Source organism: Phaenicophaeus curvirostris, chromosome Z (genome assembly GCF_032191515.1).
Source record: "Phaenicophaeus curvirostris isolate KB17595 chromosome Z, BPBGC_Pcur_1.0, whole genome shotgun sequence".
Taxonomy (NCBI): Eukaryota; Metazoa; Chordata; class Aves; order Cuculiformes; family Cuculidae; genus Phaenicophaeus; species Phaenicophaeus curvirostris.
This window is the reverse complement of record NC_091431.1, coordinates 53974809-53995379: the sequence shown is the minus strand read 5'-3', so window position 1 is coordinate 53995379 and position 20571 is coordinate 53974809. Positions and strand designations below refer to the sequence as shown.

General features: G+C 38.8%; 1 protein-coding gene across 2 annotated transcripts in view; it reads left to right on the top strand.

Annotated features, from left to right (window-relative positions):
* Positions 1-17453, top strand: part of CWC27 (CWC27 spliceosome associated cyclophilin) — a 117665-nt gene extending 100212 nt beyond the window's left edge. For both annotated transcript variants that reach the window (XM_069879864.1, XM_069879863.1), the window contains exon 14: positions 17040-17453. In XM_069879864.1, coding sequence (XP_069735965.1) covers positions 17040-17202 — 163 coding nt within the window. In that variant the 3' untranslated portion in view covers positions 17203-17453. The remainder of the gene's footprint in view (positions 1-17039) is intronic.
* The last annotated feature ends 3118 nt before the right edge of the window (positions 17454-20571 follow it).

The following is a 20571-nucleotide window of genomic DNA, read 5'->3' as shown; positions in this document are numbered from 1 at the left end:
TAAATCTTGCCTCTTTCCGGGTAACTCTTTCTATTAACTTGCTATTATTTTAAGTTTTCTTGTGTCACCATCTCTTTGGTTGCTTCTTCAAACCACAGGCTTCCTTTATTATGTGTTATCCTATCTCAGGAACTTGAGGTTGAGGGATAACAAATAGCAACATTTTGAGGTCCGTGGATTTCACTGACATTTTGACATACTTCTGAGCTACCAGTGTGATTCTGAGTTCTCCAAGGATTATAGAACAGACTATTTCTGTTGAAAGGGGCCTACAACAATCATCTGTTCCAACTGCTTGACCACTTCAAGGCTGACCAAAAGCCAAAGGATGTTGTTACAGGCAGCATTGTCTAAATGCCTGTTAAACACTGACAGGCTGGGAGCAGTCCTTTGATCATGGAGTGGCCCACGTACCCCCAGGCTTTGTTACTAGGCATGGGACACACATGTCTCCTAGGGGGACTAAAGCCCTTGCTAAAAACCTATCTAGGCTCATTAACTGAGCTTTAAACTAGATGTGAAGGGGGAGGGGGACAAGACCAGGCTAGGCAGGAGTGAGCCTGGAAGTGGGACTCCAGGGACTGAGGGATGGTGTGCTGATGAGGACTGGCAGTATATCAGCACAGAGCAATTGGGGGCGAGTACAGCTGGTGACGGTAAGGAAGAAACTGGCACTCTGGCACTAGCTACTCCAACAACCAGTAAATTGGGAATAAACTCTATTCCCTTTATGAGGGCTGAAGGTTCACCAGCCCAGCTGAAGTGCATTTACACCAATGCACGCAGCATGGGGAATAAGAAGGAGGAGCTGGAAGCTGTTGTAGGGCAAGGAGCCTATGATGTTGTTGCCATCACGGAAACGTGGTGGGATGACTTGTAAAACTGGAGTGCAGCTATGATGGGGTATAAATTCTTCAGGCAGGACAGGAAGGGTAGGAGAGGAGGCGGGGTAGCCCTCTATGTAAGAGAGGACTTTGATAACCTTGAGCTTGATTATGGTGATGAGGAGATTGAGTGCCTGTGGGTTAAAATCAGAGGAGCCCACAAGAAGGCAGATATTGTGATGGGAGTCTGTTACAGACCACCCAGCCAAGAAGAAGCAGCTGATGAGCTCTTCTATAAACAACTGGGGATAGTCTCTAGATCAATGCCTCTCATTCTTGTGGGAGACTTCAATCTTCCAGATATCTGCTGGAAGTACAATACAGCAGAAAGGAAACAGTCTAGAAGGTTCCTGGAGTGCATGGAAGACAACTTCCTTACACAACTGGTGAGCGAACCGACAAGGGAAGGTGCCCTCCTGGACCTGCTGTTTGTGAACAGAGCAGGCCTTGTGGGGGGTGTGGTGGTAGGAGGACACCTGGGACAAAGCAATCACGAGATGGTAGCATTTTCTGTTCTAGGTGATATGAAGAGGGGGGGTTAGCAGGACAGTTGCATTAAACTTCCAGAGGGCAGACTTTGGACTGTTCAGAAGGCTGGTTGGCAAAGTCCCATGGGAGACAGTCCTTAAGGGCAAGGGAGCCCATGAGGGCTGGGCGCTCTTCAAAACGGAAGTCCTAGCAGCTCAGGAGAAAGCCATCCCCATGTTCTGGAAAAAGAGCTATCGAGGGGAAAAAAACAGCTTGGTGGTGAATGGAGTTAACTCTAGCTGGAGGCCACTTACAGGTGGTGTCCCCAGGGCTCAGTGCTGGGTCCAGCCCTGTTCAATGTCTTTATCAATGACCTGGATGAAGGCATTGAGTGCACCCTTAGCAAGTTTGCGGATGACACTAAGCTGGGTGGAAGTGTCGATCTGCTGGAGGGTAGGGAGGCTCTGCAAAGGGATCTGAACAGGCTGGACCGCTGGGCTAAGTCCGGTGGCATGAGGTTTAACAAGGCCAAATGCCGGGTCCTGCACTTGGGGCACAACAACCCTGTGCAGAGCTACAGACTAGGAGAAGCCTGGCTGGAAAGCTGCCTGGAGGAGCTGGAACTGGGGGTGTTGGTTGACAGCGACTGAACATGAGCCAGCAGTGTGCCCAGGTGGCCAAGAAGGCCAATGGCATCTTGGCTTGTACCAGAAACAGTGTGACCAGCAGGTCCAGGGAGGTTCTTCTCCCTCTGTACTCGGCACTGGTGAGACCACTCCTTGAATAGTGTGTTCAGTTCTGGGCCCCTCACCACAAGAAGGATGTTGAGGCTCTGGAGCCTCTTCTCTTCCAGAGAAGAGCAACAAAGCTGGTGAAGGGGCTGGAGAACCGGCCTTATAAGGAATGGCTGAGAGAGCTGGGGTTGTTTAGCCTGGAGAAGAGGAGGCTGAGGGGAGACCTCATTGCTCTCTATAACTACCTGAAAGGAGGTTGTAGAGAGGAGGGTGCTGGCCTCTTCTCCCAAGTGACAGGGGACAGGACAAAAGGGAATGGCCTTAAGCTCCGACAGGGGAGATTTGAGCTGGATATTAGGAAAAAATTCTTCAGAGAAAGGGTCATTGGGCACTGGCAGAGGCTGCCCAGGGAGGTGATTGAGTCGCCATCCCTGGAGGTGTTTAAGGCACAGGTGGATGAGGCGCTGGGGGACATGGTTTAGTGTTTGATAGGAATGATTGGACTCGATGATGCGGTGGGTGTCTTCCAACCTGGTGATTCTGTGATTCTGTGAATTAGTCTGATCACTATATCCTATTCCTTTATGAGTAACTACTCACATCTAACTGATGATAATTATTTCCTCTGAAAATAATTCATTCTGAATGAAGAAGAATGTTGCCATTTCAGGTTATGAAGATGTATTTTTGTTCAGAAAATAATGTTGCATTCAAAATTGCACTGAAATAAATACTTAGAATAATATAAAACTGCACAGTAGACTAAAAATTAATATATGAATTTTGCAGTGTGGTACATGTGCATATTACCTTTACTGACAGATGAGAGTGTTTTCAAATAATTTATTTTGAAGATAAAGAAATTTTAAAATGTACATGTAACACAAATTGACTGTAAACATGTGCAACATTAACAAATCAATTAAGTGTTCTAGAAGCTATCAGTCATTGTTAGAATCATTTGGAAGGTTGAATTTCGTATTTTGGAATCAGAATCAGTGTCCTTGTTTTATTGGAGTATTTGAGATAACTATCATGTCTTTACATTTGAAAATTCTCAAATCCAATCTACTTCTCAATAGATAGTAATTCAACTTTATTTGATTTTTATTAAATACATGTGATAGGCACAAATTCTGTGATTCCTCCATGCTGTTTTGTAGGTCATGGTTGCTGTTTTTGTGGGAAGTGAAAGCCTGCCAGTGTGCTTTGCTCTGCTGTCAGGGTGTGTTATCTGAGGTAAAATGATTGCCTCTAAGACATTTTTATGTGTCCATATGAGTGGCCACACATTGAGGTATAATTTTTATTTTCTGTCAAGATAGAAACCATTACCAATTTGTTATATTTTCTTTTATTTGGCAAACTTCTCTCTGCATATTTGGCTGAACTGCTGTATTGGCATGGAGCATAGTAGACATTTGGGCACTTTTCAGCAGCATTCTACTTTTTATGCAAGAAAAAAGAAGAAATATGAGTCTATTGTAAATAGTATGTATGATGTTTGATAATTATTGCCAGATTTTACTGTCTAAGAAGGCATCTAAGGAGGTGTTGTGAAGAGAACTGAAGAAAAATGCATAATACTGAATTTTAACTTGAAACACCAGAATCTTTACTGAGACATTCTATTGTAAACTCTACTAGTATGTGAGAACAATTATATATGTATCTGTCTGCAGCAATCAAAATCCAATTTCCCCTCAAAATCAAAATAAACATGATATGTACTTCCAGAAAGGGTACTTATGACAATAAAAATGTCTGCGCAGAAGTTGACAGGCACATTTTTACAGCATCTGAGTACCTCAGGGTGACATGCATGATCCTAGTTCTTCCAGGCACAACCATTATTGTCCCTATCATTCCTATTGACAATTATTGCTTGTGCTTTTCTTTTAACCATTTGTCCCATGTCTTCAGTACTGCTTAACCTTTAGTTGTCCTTTATTTGCTTACAGTCCAAATAAGAAGTAAGTTCATTCTTCTTTTTCACAAAGCTTGTACAGAGTGCAGCAGAGGTAGGTAGAGATGATCTAACAGAACTCAGTCACTCATTCTGGGATTAAAGTCTTGCCCAAGGAGACCACAAAATGTAGATGAGATCTGCTACAGCAGCAGTGAGGTGTCATCTGCTTAGAGACTACTAGTATGAAAATCAAATATGTCACAGCAGAAGACCCAGCTGGAATAATTAATCTACTTGGTACTTCCCATCTGGATTACTGAATAGGTCTGAATTTGAAAGGGAAAACCTCTGCACAGGCTACATTTTATACAGAATGCTGCTGCTCCTCATCTTCTTTAGGACTTTGACTGCTGTAGTTATTGAATTGCATGCAACATCCAGTCAGATTGCAGTACCACTTCAGGGCTCCAATTATAATAATATCATTTATATATATATAAAAATACGTATATGTAATTATAATAATATCATTATATATATAAATAATAATTATATATATAATATCAAATAGTTGCAGTTTTAGTAAAACCCACATTTCAGCCCAGAAAGTGTTTACTGCAACTACAGTTAATGAAACTGATTATGCAGAACCTGTTAATACGACATAAAATGTTTCCCATAGAGAGAATCTAGCTATGGGAGAAAAAGATTCAGATGCAATCAGGTATTTTCAAAGTTTGCTTTGGTTAATCTGTGCAAAACATTCCTCTTCAAATAGGATGAGAGTGATACTTAGTACTGTGAAACAGCCTCCCATCAAGTAATTATGAGAGTTTGGAGTGGTTCAACTCTCTTTCAAACTGTGAAATGTGAGACTAGATACAGCACTCTGCTAAGTCTTTGTCAGTGTTGAGTGGAAAGATTACTTTATTTGTCATTGTTTCTTTCATGCCTGTTTTCCAGTCTCTTCTAAGCCACAGATCTTTTCCTTTCCTGAATGGTTCCTTAAATTGTACCCATGCTGTTGATTGCTCTTACTGAAATTCAGCAATTGCAGCTTCTGAATTGTATCCTGTTTTTCATACTGCTGCTCATGGTTGCCAAAATCACATGAAGCCTAAATACTCCAACAAACTTCCAAAACATTTCATCACAAAACTTCATATTATACTTAAATTCTACACTTATATTCTTCTCCAGTGAAGTTGTAAGTGGAAGTGAAATAGCCAACCCTACCACATTAATTTTTTCACTTTGACATTAACCTATGTCTATCTACTCCTGAAAACAGAGCTCTGCAGCTGAATTTTTACCAGCCTTACACCCTTTTGATATGCAAGAAATACAGCTATACATTTTTCCAGATTAAATACTGGTCTTTGTGGAAGGAACTGATTCTCTGCTGTGAAAATCCACCTGTCATTTCCTTAACCAATTCTATGTACTGTCTTCCTCTCTTCTCTCTCTGATCTATGAAAACAGGCAGAGGCTTCCTGAAACAGCTAGATTTATTGACATAGTAGGCCATTTCTTTTCCTATGAGAAATTTTACATCCTGACAATTTTTGAGCTGATGGAATTTTTTCTGCAAAAAAGAACCCACCATTTTCCATTTTAAAGCTCACCTCATTGCCAAGCCAACATACTGTACTTCTATGATTGATCCCAATTCTTTCTGCGTTATTACAGTTAAAATGCACAAGAATGTTTATGCACCAACTCCAGAACCATTATTGAATTTAGAGCTTAATTGGCATTAACAGGTAACCCAAAATTCAAAAGGAACAGCACTTCATACCACCAAAAACCCAAGTACATTGCACACTAAGCCAGTCAAGTTTACATATCTTTACCTAAAAGACATGTAGGCTAGCAAAGCATTATTTTTTTTCGTGTGGATTGATTGAAATGGTATGCCAATACATTCACTGGTGAAAAAACTAAGTTCATATTGAAGTACATAGTAGCTGATAGGCAGTAAATACTAGAAGAGCATCAACAGGTGTTGGTATATGAACATTCCACCAAGGCAATATGCAGTTCTTGCTTGAAAAGTGTTTCCATGGTAGTAATCTGAGTCCTGATAAGTATGGATTTACATTATTGTTACTTCTTCAGTTTTGGTTTGATGGAGGATGCCCAGTTCATCCTGCTGGCACTTCAACGTTCAGTGTAGAAATTTCAGTATTAAAATGTGAAGGTTGTTCCTCAGATGAACCTGAGTATGTGAAATGCATTTAAACTATTGTTCCCACTAGAAAAGCAAACAAAGTGTATGTCATCCTCAGTAGAGTGCTTTGGTCTATTATTATTCCCTTCAATTCAGGAATCAGAGCTGCAGGCAGATATCCAGGTGATTTTAGAGTTTGGTTTACAGTGTAGCCCCATAATTTTTCCTTCATTCTGCACACAGCTAGAAGTTTAAGATTTCTTCTTCTGGACTCAGATCTCATCACTGGCCTCTATCTGATCTCAGTAATGCACTCTACAGCTGCTTAGAATTTCACTGTGGTTGCCAGCATGCTGCATAGTTCCATTTAATTCATAGCACGTGATGCCAGTGCTTCATAGTCAAACCACAGCAGTGTTTCCTGTGTGAAATGTAGGGTGTTGGATGTGAACTACAAAGCTTCTTAATCTTTGAGAGATCAACTTTTTCTTTCCTATGTAAAAAAGCAACAAATGTAAACGAGACAGTCATTGAAGTATTTTGGGGAGGATCTCTAGACTCTGAAACTTACTCTTTCTTTTGATATGAAGTGACATAAATCCATTCAGATTTCAGATGTGGTGTGGGACAAGAAAGAATGAGTGAAATGGGAATTCAGAATGAGGTGTTGGCTTTTCATATGGTTTTTCAGTTTAAAATTTTTATTGTCACAGTTTAGCCCCACCCACCCAAACTCAGCAGCTAAAGCTGTGCAGCTGAGCCTGCAAAATCTGGCCACTTTCCCCCCACCTCCACGCTGGAGCCTGCAGGGAAAGGAGAGAGGGAAATGAGAGGAGAAGCTCTTGTGGGTTGGAAACTAGAACTACAGCTTTATTTAATGAAATTATAATGATAACAATGAAAATAATTAGAAAGTAATAAAATATAGACAAACGTGAGGTTGCATCCTCACCCCACCTCTCAATGACTGTATGTAACCACAGATGCTGCAGAGCAGACGTGAGGGAATGGGTCCGTGGCTAGAAGGGAGCTGGACTCAGGAACTGAATTCGGGAGCACACAGATCTGTGATCAGGAGTAACCAGGCAAATGAGGTCCTTGCTGGATGTCAGCCATCACAGAAGAGCGCGAGATCCTTGTGGTCTTTCAAATTTATACCCAGTATGACATATATGGGATGGAATACTCCGCAGGTCGGTTTAGGATCATCTGCCCTGTTTGGCCCTCCTTGCAGGTGCAGCTCTGCTTCCACTAGCTTGAGAGTGGCCTTGGTTGAGCATAAGCACTGGCCTTTCTGCATTGGCAATGCCCTGTGTTATCACTGTAGTGAAGAATACTGACTAAAAAACGCGCAGTTAGTTTTCAGAGGAATGATGTAAGATACAGCAACTCAGTTAATCACAAAACTGTCTCTGATTTACCTCAATCTACAACATTATGGTTAGTTACCTTTGTTGATTCTGAGGTATTCTAGATGTTGATTATTTTGAGGTATACAAAAAATAGGGATTTTTTTTAATTAAACTTTAAATTAATTTTAAAATTAATTTTTAAAATCAACTTAGAGTCAAAAGGTTGTTGTGAAAATTATATGAGAGTATGGATCTACCATCTCAAAGTGAAAGTTATTTCAGGTCTTGCATAACAGATTGTTATATGTGATTACTGATGTCGGCATAACTATAGGCATCTTATTTATTTGTGACAAACCTCATTGAAGATCACGAGGATTAAAAACAAAGTGAGAATGGCACTGTTCACTCAAATAAACTTTAAAATCTTATGGCTCTTAGAAGGCTTTTAAAGATACCTTGGTGGTCACAAAAGATTTTCATAAAGCCATAGAATGCTTTGTGTTGGAAGGGACCTTTACAAGTCATCTACTCTAATCCCCCTGAAGGAGTAGGGACATTGTTAACTAGATTAGGTTGCTCAGAACCCCATCCAACATCACCTTGAATGTTTCCAGGGATAGAGCCTCCACTACCTCTTTAGGAAATCTGTTCCAGTGTTTCACCACCCTCATTGTAAAAAATGTCTTCCTTATATCCAGTCAAAATGTACCCTCCCTTAGCTTAAAACTATTACTTCTTGTCCTGTCAAAATAGGCCTGGCTAAACGTCTGCCCCGTCTTTGTTACAGTCTGTTAGTCATTGAAGGGCTGCTGTAAGGTCTCCCTGTAGCCTTCTCTTCTCCAGACTGAACAACCCCAACTCTCCTAGCCTGTCCTCGTAGGAGAGGCACTCCAGCCCCTGGCTCATTTTTGTGGCGCTCCTCTGGACCCATCCCAACAGCTCCATGTCTTTCTTAGGCTGAGATTTGCACAGTCACACTTTGCATAACCTGGTTACTTATTGACAGCAAAAATAACGGGAATGTGCCTGGACTTATGAATTTATTGCTTCTGTGGACAAAAGCCTCACTGTCAGTGCTGACCAGTTAAAGTGCAGCCTGGTTTATATATGTCAAATTCTGTAATCTGTTCCCAGTTCTGAGTTTTGCAAACTACCATTGAGGCCAGTTAAATATTTTGACAACATTGGGTGCTAATGCTAAGCCCTTTCTGCCAGGACATTCATTTCAATATGTCTGTATTTTTTACCCAATTTGTAGAGATAGTTATATTTTACTCCAGAACAAAAAAATAATAAATCTGTAGATTCAGTCAAGGTATTCTGTCTAGCATCAATAGTCATGTCCTTTCTCTGCTTTAAAAATTGCTTTTGTTGATAATAAAAGGAAAAAATCTCTGAGAGTTTTTAGCACTGATTTCAGTGAGAAATTTGTTGCAGTTAGGAGTGGGAGCACAGTATTTAATTTCTTTTGTGTTCTCCCAGTAAAAGACTTTGTGGCTGAGTGAGAGAGATTTGGGACTAAAAGAAACTATCAGGGAACCACATTTTCAATGTGTGTTGCAGACAGTAGGCTAGATTTAGTTTGGGCTTGGTTGGTTTTTTTTTATTAAATAGCAGTTTCAGAATCAGGTAAATGTTGAAGTTAGCCAGACTGGTTTTATATTGCAATATTTCATTTATATTAAGAACTAAATCATGATGCACACTGTTATTATCTAATCTACATAAATTCAGTAGTATCTTCCACATTTTATTTTCAGGATTTCCTATTTAATACAGCATCTATTATTAAACTTGCCTAGTGAAATTCTTTTGGATACAAACCTAAAATATTGGTTATACTTCTTTCAAAACCCTACCTTTATACACATTTTCTAAAATGCAGTCTGTTTCTTTGCTGTAATATCTCAGACTGAGGATTATAAAATATGGCTTCCTCTAGATTAGCACCAGTCTCTGCAGATTCAATTGCAGAAGCTTAACTGTGACAAACACAGTAAGCTCCTGAAAACTAAGCAGCAGTCTTTTTCACAAGCTGATGCTAGCTTGGGGAATGAAAGAAAAAGTGCTGCTGTAATTTATGCCAGTAAGGCACAAAGATGGATTAAAGCCATGTTTGCTCCCCTCCTCCCATGCAGACTTGAGCCAACGTTCCTCCACTAGTCTGGAAAAACTGGCTCAATACTAGGTCTCTCCTGCTAATGCCATTGATTTACTTAACTACATTTTTTAAAAGTTGACAAAATACTTACTTGATTGTTACAATGGATAAATGAATACCAGAGTTCTGTATTAGAAGCACATTGGAAAAAGGGATTTCTTTTCTGTTTGGCAAAATATGTGTTTATTTGGGTTTTAGTATTGCTACTAACATTTAAAGGAAGAAAGGGGGAAAAAAATTAAAACCTTCTGCTGTAAATCTCTTTTTTTGCCTCAATTTTATCTCCACCTTCACCCATCTAGTTACAGACTGTGGTCAGACTTTGATATGTAAATGCTAGCTGCTAGCCTACTGCTTTAGTCAGTAATTTTATATTAACAAATTGTCCCTCAGCTGAAGTTGTATATTTATTGCTTCTGGCTGTTTGGCATGCCTGAGAAACTGAGAGCATTTGGGGCGGGATTTTTGCTTGTTTATTTTTTGTTAATCCTTCCATGTCCAAGTTTATTTGGACTAGGCATCTGGGCCTGAAATCAACTACTGTTTGACTTAAATTCAGAGGTGATGCATGCTTTACTTAAGGGATGTCTAGTATTACATTTACTGTCTGAAAATCTTAGATTTTATTTGCTGCCAGTAAACCTAGTGATGGATAAAGAAATAATCTTCTAAATCTTGAAAAGTTTGTTTAAGTTTCCTGTGTATTTACACACCTTTTCAAGCACCACAATTCCATCTCATTCAGTGACATATTGAAACGGTATGGATTTGGACATATTCAGAATGGGGAAAGGGAGGGCAAAAGAGGAGGGAGGATGTCCAGAGAACGCAGAGAAAAACTGAGTATTTTTGTGCTATAAATGCTCTCCTCTCCTTCCTCTCACTCCAACTCTGCTCTCTAGTGATCCAATGCTGCCTGACTGCACTAGCCTGGAGAGGCTATTTGCTTACTTTTAGAGTATCAGATATTGTACAAGCTATTGCCTAGGCTGGATGGATCATTGATCAATTCCGGTGTGGTGTTTCCCATGGCCCTGTAGTAAATGCTGTGTAAAGTTTTTCTGCACTGGTGCATTGTCTGGAACAACATCTGGAATTCACGTTATAGTCTTTCATACCAATCTACTCTACCAGGAGCAGTTGTCTGTTTAAGGCACCCAGTTTCTTTCATCAAACTGCTTAACATTTTTGTGAAGGGGACAAGGTTACAGTGTAAATATGCTATGTATGAATTGTTACTAAACACATGCAATATAAAAGTAGGATAAATTAATTTTTAACAGAAAAATAATTATTACTTAAAATCATAAATTGCAATAGTTTTACATATTTCTGATTCTGATACTAAGAGAACTAATAATATTTTGCTCCAGTGCTTTAATTATCTTTTGAAATGGATGAGCTTTTTTGTAGTTGATTTTCCCTTTCTCTTAGAACGTTACTTGTGACTAAATCTTCTTTCAAGAGAAAAAAAATATATAGTACTATACTGAAGAATGGAAGGGTACACTCTTAAATTAGTCTTCTCCAAGGACAGTTTGCTCTGTTGTTAGCTTTGCAAAAACTGAAGTACCCTTGGGGGTTTTTTTAACCTGGATATCTCATACTTAATGAAACTATTAGTTTCTTATTACTTTTGCAGTGACTATTTTGGGGCCAAACTGAGCATATAGCATTCAAATAGAGCATCTCAAAAAAGAGATGTTAGAAATACCTGCAGAATTTATGTTCTGATAATTTTGTGCTATAAGCCTCTACCAAGACAAAATATAAACTATTTGTTCTTTGGCCTGTAGAGGATCCACAACTTACTGATTATTCTGAAGAGGCTAAACCAACTTCTTCATCCTCTAGTATAATTTCAGAGGTCTAGTCAAAGTTAGCAGAAGTGTACAGCCTGACTTTGTATAGTATGTTTAAAGAGTATTTTTCTAAATTTTGCTTGCTTAGAATTCAGGTGATTTTTGCTCTGTGTGAGAGCAGCAATACTATTTTTCCTCCATTGCTGGATGGAGGAATCTTGTTGGCTAATGGTACTCCATTCATCCAAAACGTAGAAAATACCACTTCCAGGTCTTGCAGAAATGAAATTAATCTCAGGAGAGTGCCATGGGGTGGGGATTTTTCTCGTGATAGTAAAATTGAAATCTTAAATTTCAATGTAATATCTGTGCTCTGTACCATATTCACTAATATGGATTGAAACAGTATTATTTTGATTATTTTATTTAAATACTTTACCTTTCTAATGTGGCAAATTATCTGTGTCTATAGCACGTTTCTCAATGTTTTTCTAAGTTTTTTTAGTATTAGGAACTGCAGTGGATTAACTAATTCTTTGAATTTGGCTAGATCTGAACCGGAAGTCTTATTTCGGTTTTTAAATACCACGTCAGAAGATTTGCAAACGATAAAGTTTTATCTACTACCCTCACAACAGAGTTGGCAGAGTAGCTTTTGTCCATACCTGTTGATCACTTACTGCAAAGCTTAGCCATTTAAAATGCTGACATAGGTGAGTACAAGATAACGTTCCATGCTGTCCACTGAAGTGGCAGAGGCAGCAGAGGGCATGCTCTGTACAGTCATCTGTGCAAGGAAGGTTGAATGGGCAGCAGGTGAGCTGGTAACAGCTAACAGCTGTGTTGGTTTGATAAGAAAGTGTGGAATTTAGCAGTGCAGCTCTGCACTTTCATTTAGTTAGTATAAAAATTGCTGATGTGTGTAGTGCATTTGTACCTGGAGATCCAAGCTTCATCATCATGCTTCCTTGCTTTGCTGAAATTCAAAATAATTCAGTTCACTGACTGCCACTTCACTTTCTCCCAAAGGGCAGTTCTGGAAAGGCCAGAGTTGTTGTGATATGAGACTTGTGTTTATGCTACGCTTAACATTGCTGTGACCTGTCAGCAGCTGGTATATGGTTCAGATCCAGGGCATGGCTCACGCATCTCAAAATCGGAGGGATTACTGTGTATCATATCTTTTCCTACAAGTACCAACTAGAGTAGTTCAAAAGCACATGAACTGTATCCTGAATAAACTGGTTGAGTCTGCCTGGAGAGCCCTTTGCAGGTGGGGTTCATTCTTTGATGCATAGTTGGCAAATACTGTGTTACCCATGCTAGACTATTGGGCACACAGCTTAATTTTACTGTAATAGTTCTTGAATGATTTCTGGTGTGCTGAAGTTTCTTTTTTAGCTTCGTTTGCAACAAACCTTCTCCCACTTGTTACCTCTTAGAAAGTAATCAAACTGATCACCAAGGTAATGTATTATTTACCACAGCTTAAGGATATGTAGGAACTGCTCTGCTAGTAGAATCATAGAATCACCAGGTTGGAAAAGACCTCTTGGATCATCGAGTCCAAAGTAGCAGTTGTCTTTGTTGACTGTTGCAAAAATCGTTATCTGAGAATATCAGTAGGCTAGGAGAGTATCCACAAACTTTTGAAATCCTGTATTGTTTCTGAAACCATCTTAAATGTTCACATATTTCAGTCTAATGTTTCAAGGCATTTCATTTTTTAGGTAGAAAAGGGATACATGGGATAGGACAATGATTAAACAGTAGGATGCTGTCAGCTGGCTGGGGTAAAGATCAGTCCTCTCTAGCAATAAATCCATGCTAAGATAGCTGGTTCTGATTGCAGAACTGTTTTAACAGAAGAGATTAATAAAATAATTTTGTGGCTACTTCTTAAAGGTCAGCAATTTGCACACCAAGATACTTTAAACCTAGAATAATCAGGTTTGGCAAACTAATTTATTAAAACTAGTTTTGAGCAGAAATCTAAGCTGCAGAACCTTTTTTTCTTTTGAGTTTTGCATAGGAGAAGTGACAACCTTTCATCCTTTAAATTTTGAAGAAAAAGCATTTTTTAAAGTTATTATGTCGCACTCATTTAAAATGAACTGTCAACAAGTGGCGATAAGCACGAGTTAGTAGGTTCCCAAAGACCAGAGGTGAAGAGATGAAGTTAGAGCTTTCAACACAGTGACTGCAGAAGCATGACTGGGCAGTCAGCTCCCCACTCAACCCAGGAGCACGTAGAAGGAAAGAGAGCTATCAACCAAACAAAGAAAAGTTTCATGCAACCTATATTCGTGGAGCTCCAGCCCTAGCTGTGCTTAGAAAATTATGCAGGTGTAAACTTTTGTTGGAGAATCTTCAGTAAGATTACTCAATAATAATTTGTATGGAAATAATTATTAAATATTTCTCATGTTCCTTAAAAAAAAAGAGAAAACTATTTGAATTGGTTTTGGAATATAGAATTAAGTGTGACAGATAGTGTTTAAATAGATGCAAAACAAGTCTACCTGTGAAGATGTGTGACTCACAAAAATAAGCTTAAGTTCACATTGGGAAAATATTTTTTAAAATCTTCTCTGCTGTGTTTATTTTGCTATGAGATGCTGCATCTGAAATTGATTCTGGGTATATCAAGAAGTTTCTTAATATTGGCTTGTTTTTAATCACAGCTGGGAACACCTCAGTGGAAAGCTATGAATAGGAGTCAGAGACTATGACTTCTTTCAGCTCCTGGAGAGAAGTAAACATTGCTTAGTCTGAGTCTGCTGCATCTCATTTGCAAAATACCTGGGATGCAGTATGGCCTGACCCAAGAATTAGAGTAGTATTTTTAAATTCCTATTAGTTGTGTCCTGCAAATGTGCTGCAGCATTCTTTGAAAACCTGAGTTGATGAAATGGCCAAGTGTGACTACACTTTTACATAAGCTCATATAACACACTTTAAAACCACTTACCAAGGGATGACTCTATCTATTTAGGTCTGTGTTTTAATCCAGACTAGGATAGTGTGATTTGGTTTGTGGTCTTAAAAAAAATAGTCAAATGCTCATCTTTAATAAGTTAAAAAGAATATGACAAATGCAGAAAGCATGTTAACTATAATAAATTACTTCAGTCCCTCCACTGTGAGACAATGTTTTTATAATTAAACTACAAATACGCAATCATGAGTCACTCTGATGGTACATTTTGTTATTCTGAATTGTAGATATGACTAAAAAAAATAAGTTTTGGTGTTAGTAGTGTGTACAGGATTATAAACTATTGAAGTTTTATACACTGGAAACAACTCTTTAAGTTTTTCTATAGGAGAGAACATGCAGACATGCTGACAATGCAGTGCAATAAGAGATTTATGAAACCCACATGTCAAGAATCAATTCTGATGAAAAATCTCAATTTTTGTTTTTAATTTTTTTCTAAAGCATTCAAACAGACCCTATGTAGACTGTAGCTTTGAATTTTTGTCTGGTTTCTTTAATAGCACTATATTGTAATCAATAGTAACTGGGCTCGTTCCCCTTCCCTCCCTCTTCTCTCCCTTTCTTTATGTATAAAGATTTGCACTACAGCTCTTTGAAAAAATGGCAGATGAAGACATCTAGTGCCATAAAGATTGATATGCTTAGATCAGTTCAATATAATTCTAATTAAGTTGTCCTATAAAAGACATTTTTGCAGTTGATTATTACAATGACCAAACATAAATGGGGGCCTAGGCATGTTTGTTCGCACCAAGAAGTCTTTTAATTCCTTTTTAAGTTGTTTGTTTTTTTAATTGAACATATGAACTTTATACTCATTCTCTTGGTTCATAAGTAGCAGATTTACTACAACTTTGTGTTCAGAAGTCTTGCTTATGTGTCAGTAAAGATCAATAAGTTTACAAGTGGCCAACTTCTAAGCATCTGTGCTTTGGTTTTCTTCTCTTTTCCTCCTTTCTCTCTTTCAGTAGGGTAAATAATTTACCTTTTTCTTTACGATTTTGTTTGTCCACACTAAAACTTCTGTTTTTCTGACAACTTCTGTATTAACTCTCACCTTGGTGACACCTGCTAACAAGGCCATACAGCTAACAAACTACTTTTGACTTCAGGTTATCATAGAATCATTGAACAGTTTGGGTTGGAAGAGACATTTTAAGGGTCATCTAGTCCAACCCTCCTGCAGCGAGCAGGCACATCTTCCAACTAGATCAAGGTGCTCGTGACCCCATCCTTCCTCACTTTGAATGTGTCTAGGAATGGGGCATCTACCACCTCGTGGGAAACTTGTTCCAGTGTTTCATCACTGTTACCATAAAAAAAAACCTTTCTTCCTTATATCTGTCTGAATCTATCATCTTTCAGTTTAAAACCAGTACTCCTTGTCCTATTGCAGCAGGCCCTGCCAAAAAGTTTGTCCCCATCATTCTTGTACGCCCCTTGAATGCATGGAAGGGCCACAAAAGTCTCCCTGGAGCCTTCTCTTCTTCAGGCTGCACAACTGCAACTCTCTCAGTGTTTCTTCACAGAGGAAGTGTTCCATCCCTCTCATCACTTTCATGGTCCTCTGGACTGGATCTGCTCCAACAGCTCCATGTCTTTCCTGTGCTGAAGACTCCAGAGCAGGATGCAGTACTCCAGGTGTGGTCTCATGAGAGCAGAGTAGAAGGGCAGAATCACCTCCTTCAACCTTGCTGGCCACGCTTCTTTTGATGTAACCCAGGATACAGTTGGCTTCTGGGCTGTGAGGACACATTGCTGGCTTATATCCAGCTTTTCATGCACCAGTACCCCTAGGTCCTTCTCTGCAGGGCTTCATCCCCCAGCCTATATTAATACTAGGCATTGCCTCAACTAAGGTGCAGGACCTTGCACTTGATGTTGTTGAGCCTCCTGAGGTTTACATTGGCCGACTTCTTGAGCTTATAATGGTGATGTTTTAGGGCTACTGGGAATGTGCTGAAATGAGGAAATATCCAATGGGGGAAAATTTCTAATCAATAGTAGAGAAAACATTGGACTAAGCAGAGCGTAAGTTTAGCCTATTCAAAGAATTAAAAAGCGTGGTAAGGTGGAGCACAAGATGTGAAGCATCCCTTTTTTGATCTTCTGTGTACCTGCTTCAAGCATTTTCCATGCAAGCTCTTCCCCCCAGTTTGTAAAACCCTGACTGGGAAAGGAAGTCCAATGTGACTAATAGGAAAAATTGAGAAACACTCCTGGTTCTTGGGAAATTTATTCAGTACGTTTGGGAAAGTATGTTGAATAGAGAAAGGCAAGTTCAGTATGTGAAATAAAATCCAGCAGAGCAAACTAGCTGTATTTTTCAAAATGGGTCTTCACAAAGGTGACCACTATAAAACCAGAGTCTGCTAAAAAGTGAAAACAAACAAGCAAACAAAACCAAGAATAAATTAAAAACCCAGCAAAATGTGGATCTTTCTTGCTCTGCACAAAAATAAGTCATGGTGCTAAAATCTTGCCATGCATGTCATAATTACAAAGCGTAACTTTCTGTTCTTTCATTGAGTTTGAGCTGTGTTTTATTTTTGTAGGATGTCTCATGTTCTTCAATTTGAAGATAGAAGCAGAAAGGTGAAAGACGCAAGCATGCAAGATGAAGACACTTTTGAGATCTATGATCCACGGAATCCTGTAACTAAAAGGAGAAGAGAAGAAAGCAAGAAGATAATGAGAGAAAAAAAAGAAAGGAGATAAAAAGAATGTAAAGCTAGCCAGAGCTGCCTTGAAATGTGACTGCAATAAAGCACTGGCTCTTTTGTAAGATGTAGTTCCTAAAAATATCACTAGACAAGTGTGAAAAGGAATTTCTCAAGAACCTGTCGTACAGTTTTGAAGCAGAGCTGTCATTTGTTTCTTAAGTTGTGCAGTCAAGTGCTGTCCTTGTGTTCATTATCCAGCCTTTGAAGTTTTATAGGATTATGTATTTAATAAAGCAATTGACTTGACTTTTGTCTGTACTTTGGTTATGATAGTCATCATCATTTTTGAATCAAGTAATCAGAAAGTTTTCAACATATTGAATGAGAATTTGTTTAAGTAAGGGTGAAATTAGAAAATATAAACCCCATCTGCAGTCTTAAGATTTTCCTAAAGTGTAATTTTCTTTCTTTTCATTTCTTTTTTTGACAAGCTGTATAAACATTACAGTAGTAAACTGCCTGACTGAACCACTCTCTTGCAGAATTAAGATGATGCACTGGCAGAACTCCTTAGAATGGCCTCAGCTTTTTTCATACAAAATTAAGTTTGATTTGATAATTTGGTTATATTCACCTTTTTTTGAAAAACATATTCCAATGAAGATCCCAGCTTGGGGAGATTTGGGAATGTTATTTCAGAATCTGAATGTGCTGTAGTACAGTTTCAACAGTTCCAATACCAGAAACATCCCTCTGGTAGCATTTTCCCTGTAAAGTAGCTGGTAATGAAGATCGGTTTGTTAATTATTCCACTACTGGAACTATAAAACGTTATCAGTCCCATTAAAAATGTAACTCTGTTTTTAAGTTATTTTGCCATATAAAACTGAACCGCAGAAGCTTCCAGTTTATAGATTTTTCATTTTTTTTCCCTCTGGGTGCTAATATTTTTACAGAAAAATGTGCTTCTTCCTTTCAGCATTTCTGATTCCACAGAAACACGAACTACCTATATGGGCAATAGCTAAAAAGGAATGAGCACAAGTGAGCAAGGTCATTAAAAAGAGCAACCAGAGGAGCATTTTGCTGATGTCGTTTTTAGAACAAGTTCAGTAAGGTATGGTGTCCTTATCAAGCTGCCACTGCCACATTTCTTGATAGGGTCTGAGGTGTGAGATACATAAACCTGTGTTGGTGGGTTAATATGGCCCAAATGTCACAGGTTAGATTAATACAGACTATTCCTTTAATGTGCGGTGCAACCTTTGAGATAAGAAGAAGACTTGGAGGTGTAATGTGAGATCCTGTATAAAACTGTCATTATCCTCCTCTTAGGCTGAGTGAATTATAATGTACCATGGTGTAAAGTAGTTAAGAGGGGTTGCATTCTTAAATATGGCCATTCACAAGCTAGTGAGTCAAAGTTTTTTAATCATGAACTCATGTTCTGTCAGACTACTGTTGGCAAAATCAAGAATATCTAGTGTCACATGCTGTTATCTAGTCACTGGCGGTTTTGTGGAGAAAATTTTAAAGCAGTCATTACAGGGGATGAACGTATCAAACCCTGATCCCGGCACGGATGGGAGGGAGAAATAGAGAGTGAATGTGTGTATGTGTGTGTTGGCAGAGGTCAGCATGGAGAAAGTGAGGGCGAAGGCTAGAAAGATACTTAAACATCAATTCCAGGAGACAGCTCCTGCCCCTGTAATAGAAAAATGTGCTAATCAAATATTTTTCCTGTAAGGTAAAGTAGGTTGCATGAGTCAATGAATGGGCAAGTTGACGAACACTCTGTTTATTTGAATCTTTTTTCAACTACCTGTAGCAGCTCTGTGCGTGCTGTATTAGCTAATTCCTGGGTTTAAGCACTAGAAAAGCATAGGGAGAAAAGCTGAAATTGAAGTTCAGGGCTCTGCACAGTAGATAGAAGTCTGGAAGGTTGTACCTTGTAATGTCACAAGAACAACAAAATAACGATGCTGACGTTTTTTTGAAAAGTGAAGTATTGAAAATCAGTAAACATTTTTCCAGACAACATATCTTATGTAATTAATGCTACAGCTGAAACTAAATGTGTTGCCTGTTTAAGCTAACTCTAAAGTATTACACTCTGTTCTTTGTGCTAGGAGAGCACAAGGGCTGGCCCTATTGCAAGAATGGTTACTCCAAGAAGGCATCTTTCCTATGTCTAATGAATGTCACATCACATGTAACAGACATTTACTGCATTAAGCCCAGATTCCCAGTAGTAGGCTGGCATGTGTTTTTTTTGGATGCAACAGAGGAAAGCCTTTTGGTAAGGAAGTGGAGATTGGTTTCAGGGTTTGTTTTTTTAAGGGAGAGTTAGGACCAACTTCCCTGGCAGTTTGCATTTTGCTCTGTGCCAAACTCATACATAAGGGTAAAGATATTTGGATTTAAATCCTTCAGTTTTAATGTGATAGTGGACGGAAAATCCACTTTACCTTGATGGGGACGGCTAGAAGTGCCAGGTCCTGGATGATTTGTGATGATATTTCAACTGCTTGTGTCTAAAATCAGTCCTATGCCACAGGGACTTGGCATGGAACCTTGTGGAGGCAGAATTTGCCTTGAGGGGGAGCATCAATGAGAAAATGAATTCAAGTGGTTTTTGATTATCAGTTCTATGTGATACAAATATTTCATAATACATATTTCCTGGAAACATAGAGCCTCTAAACAGTGTTTTTAAAATTACAAGTGGTTGTTACAAGTGATACTAGTCTTCAGGGCTTATCAGCCTTGCCAAGTATTTCACAGTGTTAGTAGAATAAGCTTCTTTCAAAGTTCTCAGTTCACCTGCATTAGTGCCTATCAATTTTTCTTTAAGGAAAGAAAAGAATCTGCCTTTATTCCTCCTCTAGGGAAAGAACAAAACCATGCTTGAGGGAAAGAAACAATACCTATGCAATAAATTTACCTTCCATTTTTAAGGAATGCAATTTTCATAGGAATCTCTGTTCTTATTTTGTCTTCTTTCAACCCAGTGACAAAACTTTCCTAGCACTAAGGACTGACGTACACTACACTATGAGAACATTAGAAGTGTGTTAAAGCTAGCAGACAAATGATCTCAGCTAATCAACTGAGAATCTCTTCAAAATGGGCTAAGGTGTCTGTCTAAATTTTATTAATTTCAGTAAGGCAAAAGTAATTCTGCATTGCATTTAGAAGGTGTCTGCAGCAAAGTTAAGAAAAGGTGATGTCAGAAGCACACTCTCAAGTAACTGTGCTTAAACCCAACACCAAAGACTAAGGACCTTGAAGAAAGAGATTGAAATTATGACTGTTTTCTGAAACAAGTAGTTTGCAATGCCATGGCTAGCTCCTATAATGCCAGTTTCCTTGCCTGTTTCCTATACTACTAGGCTAGCAGAAGCATCTTTTAACTCAAACGTAC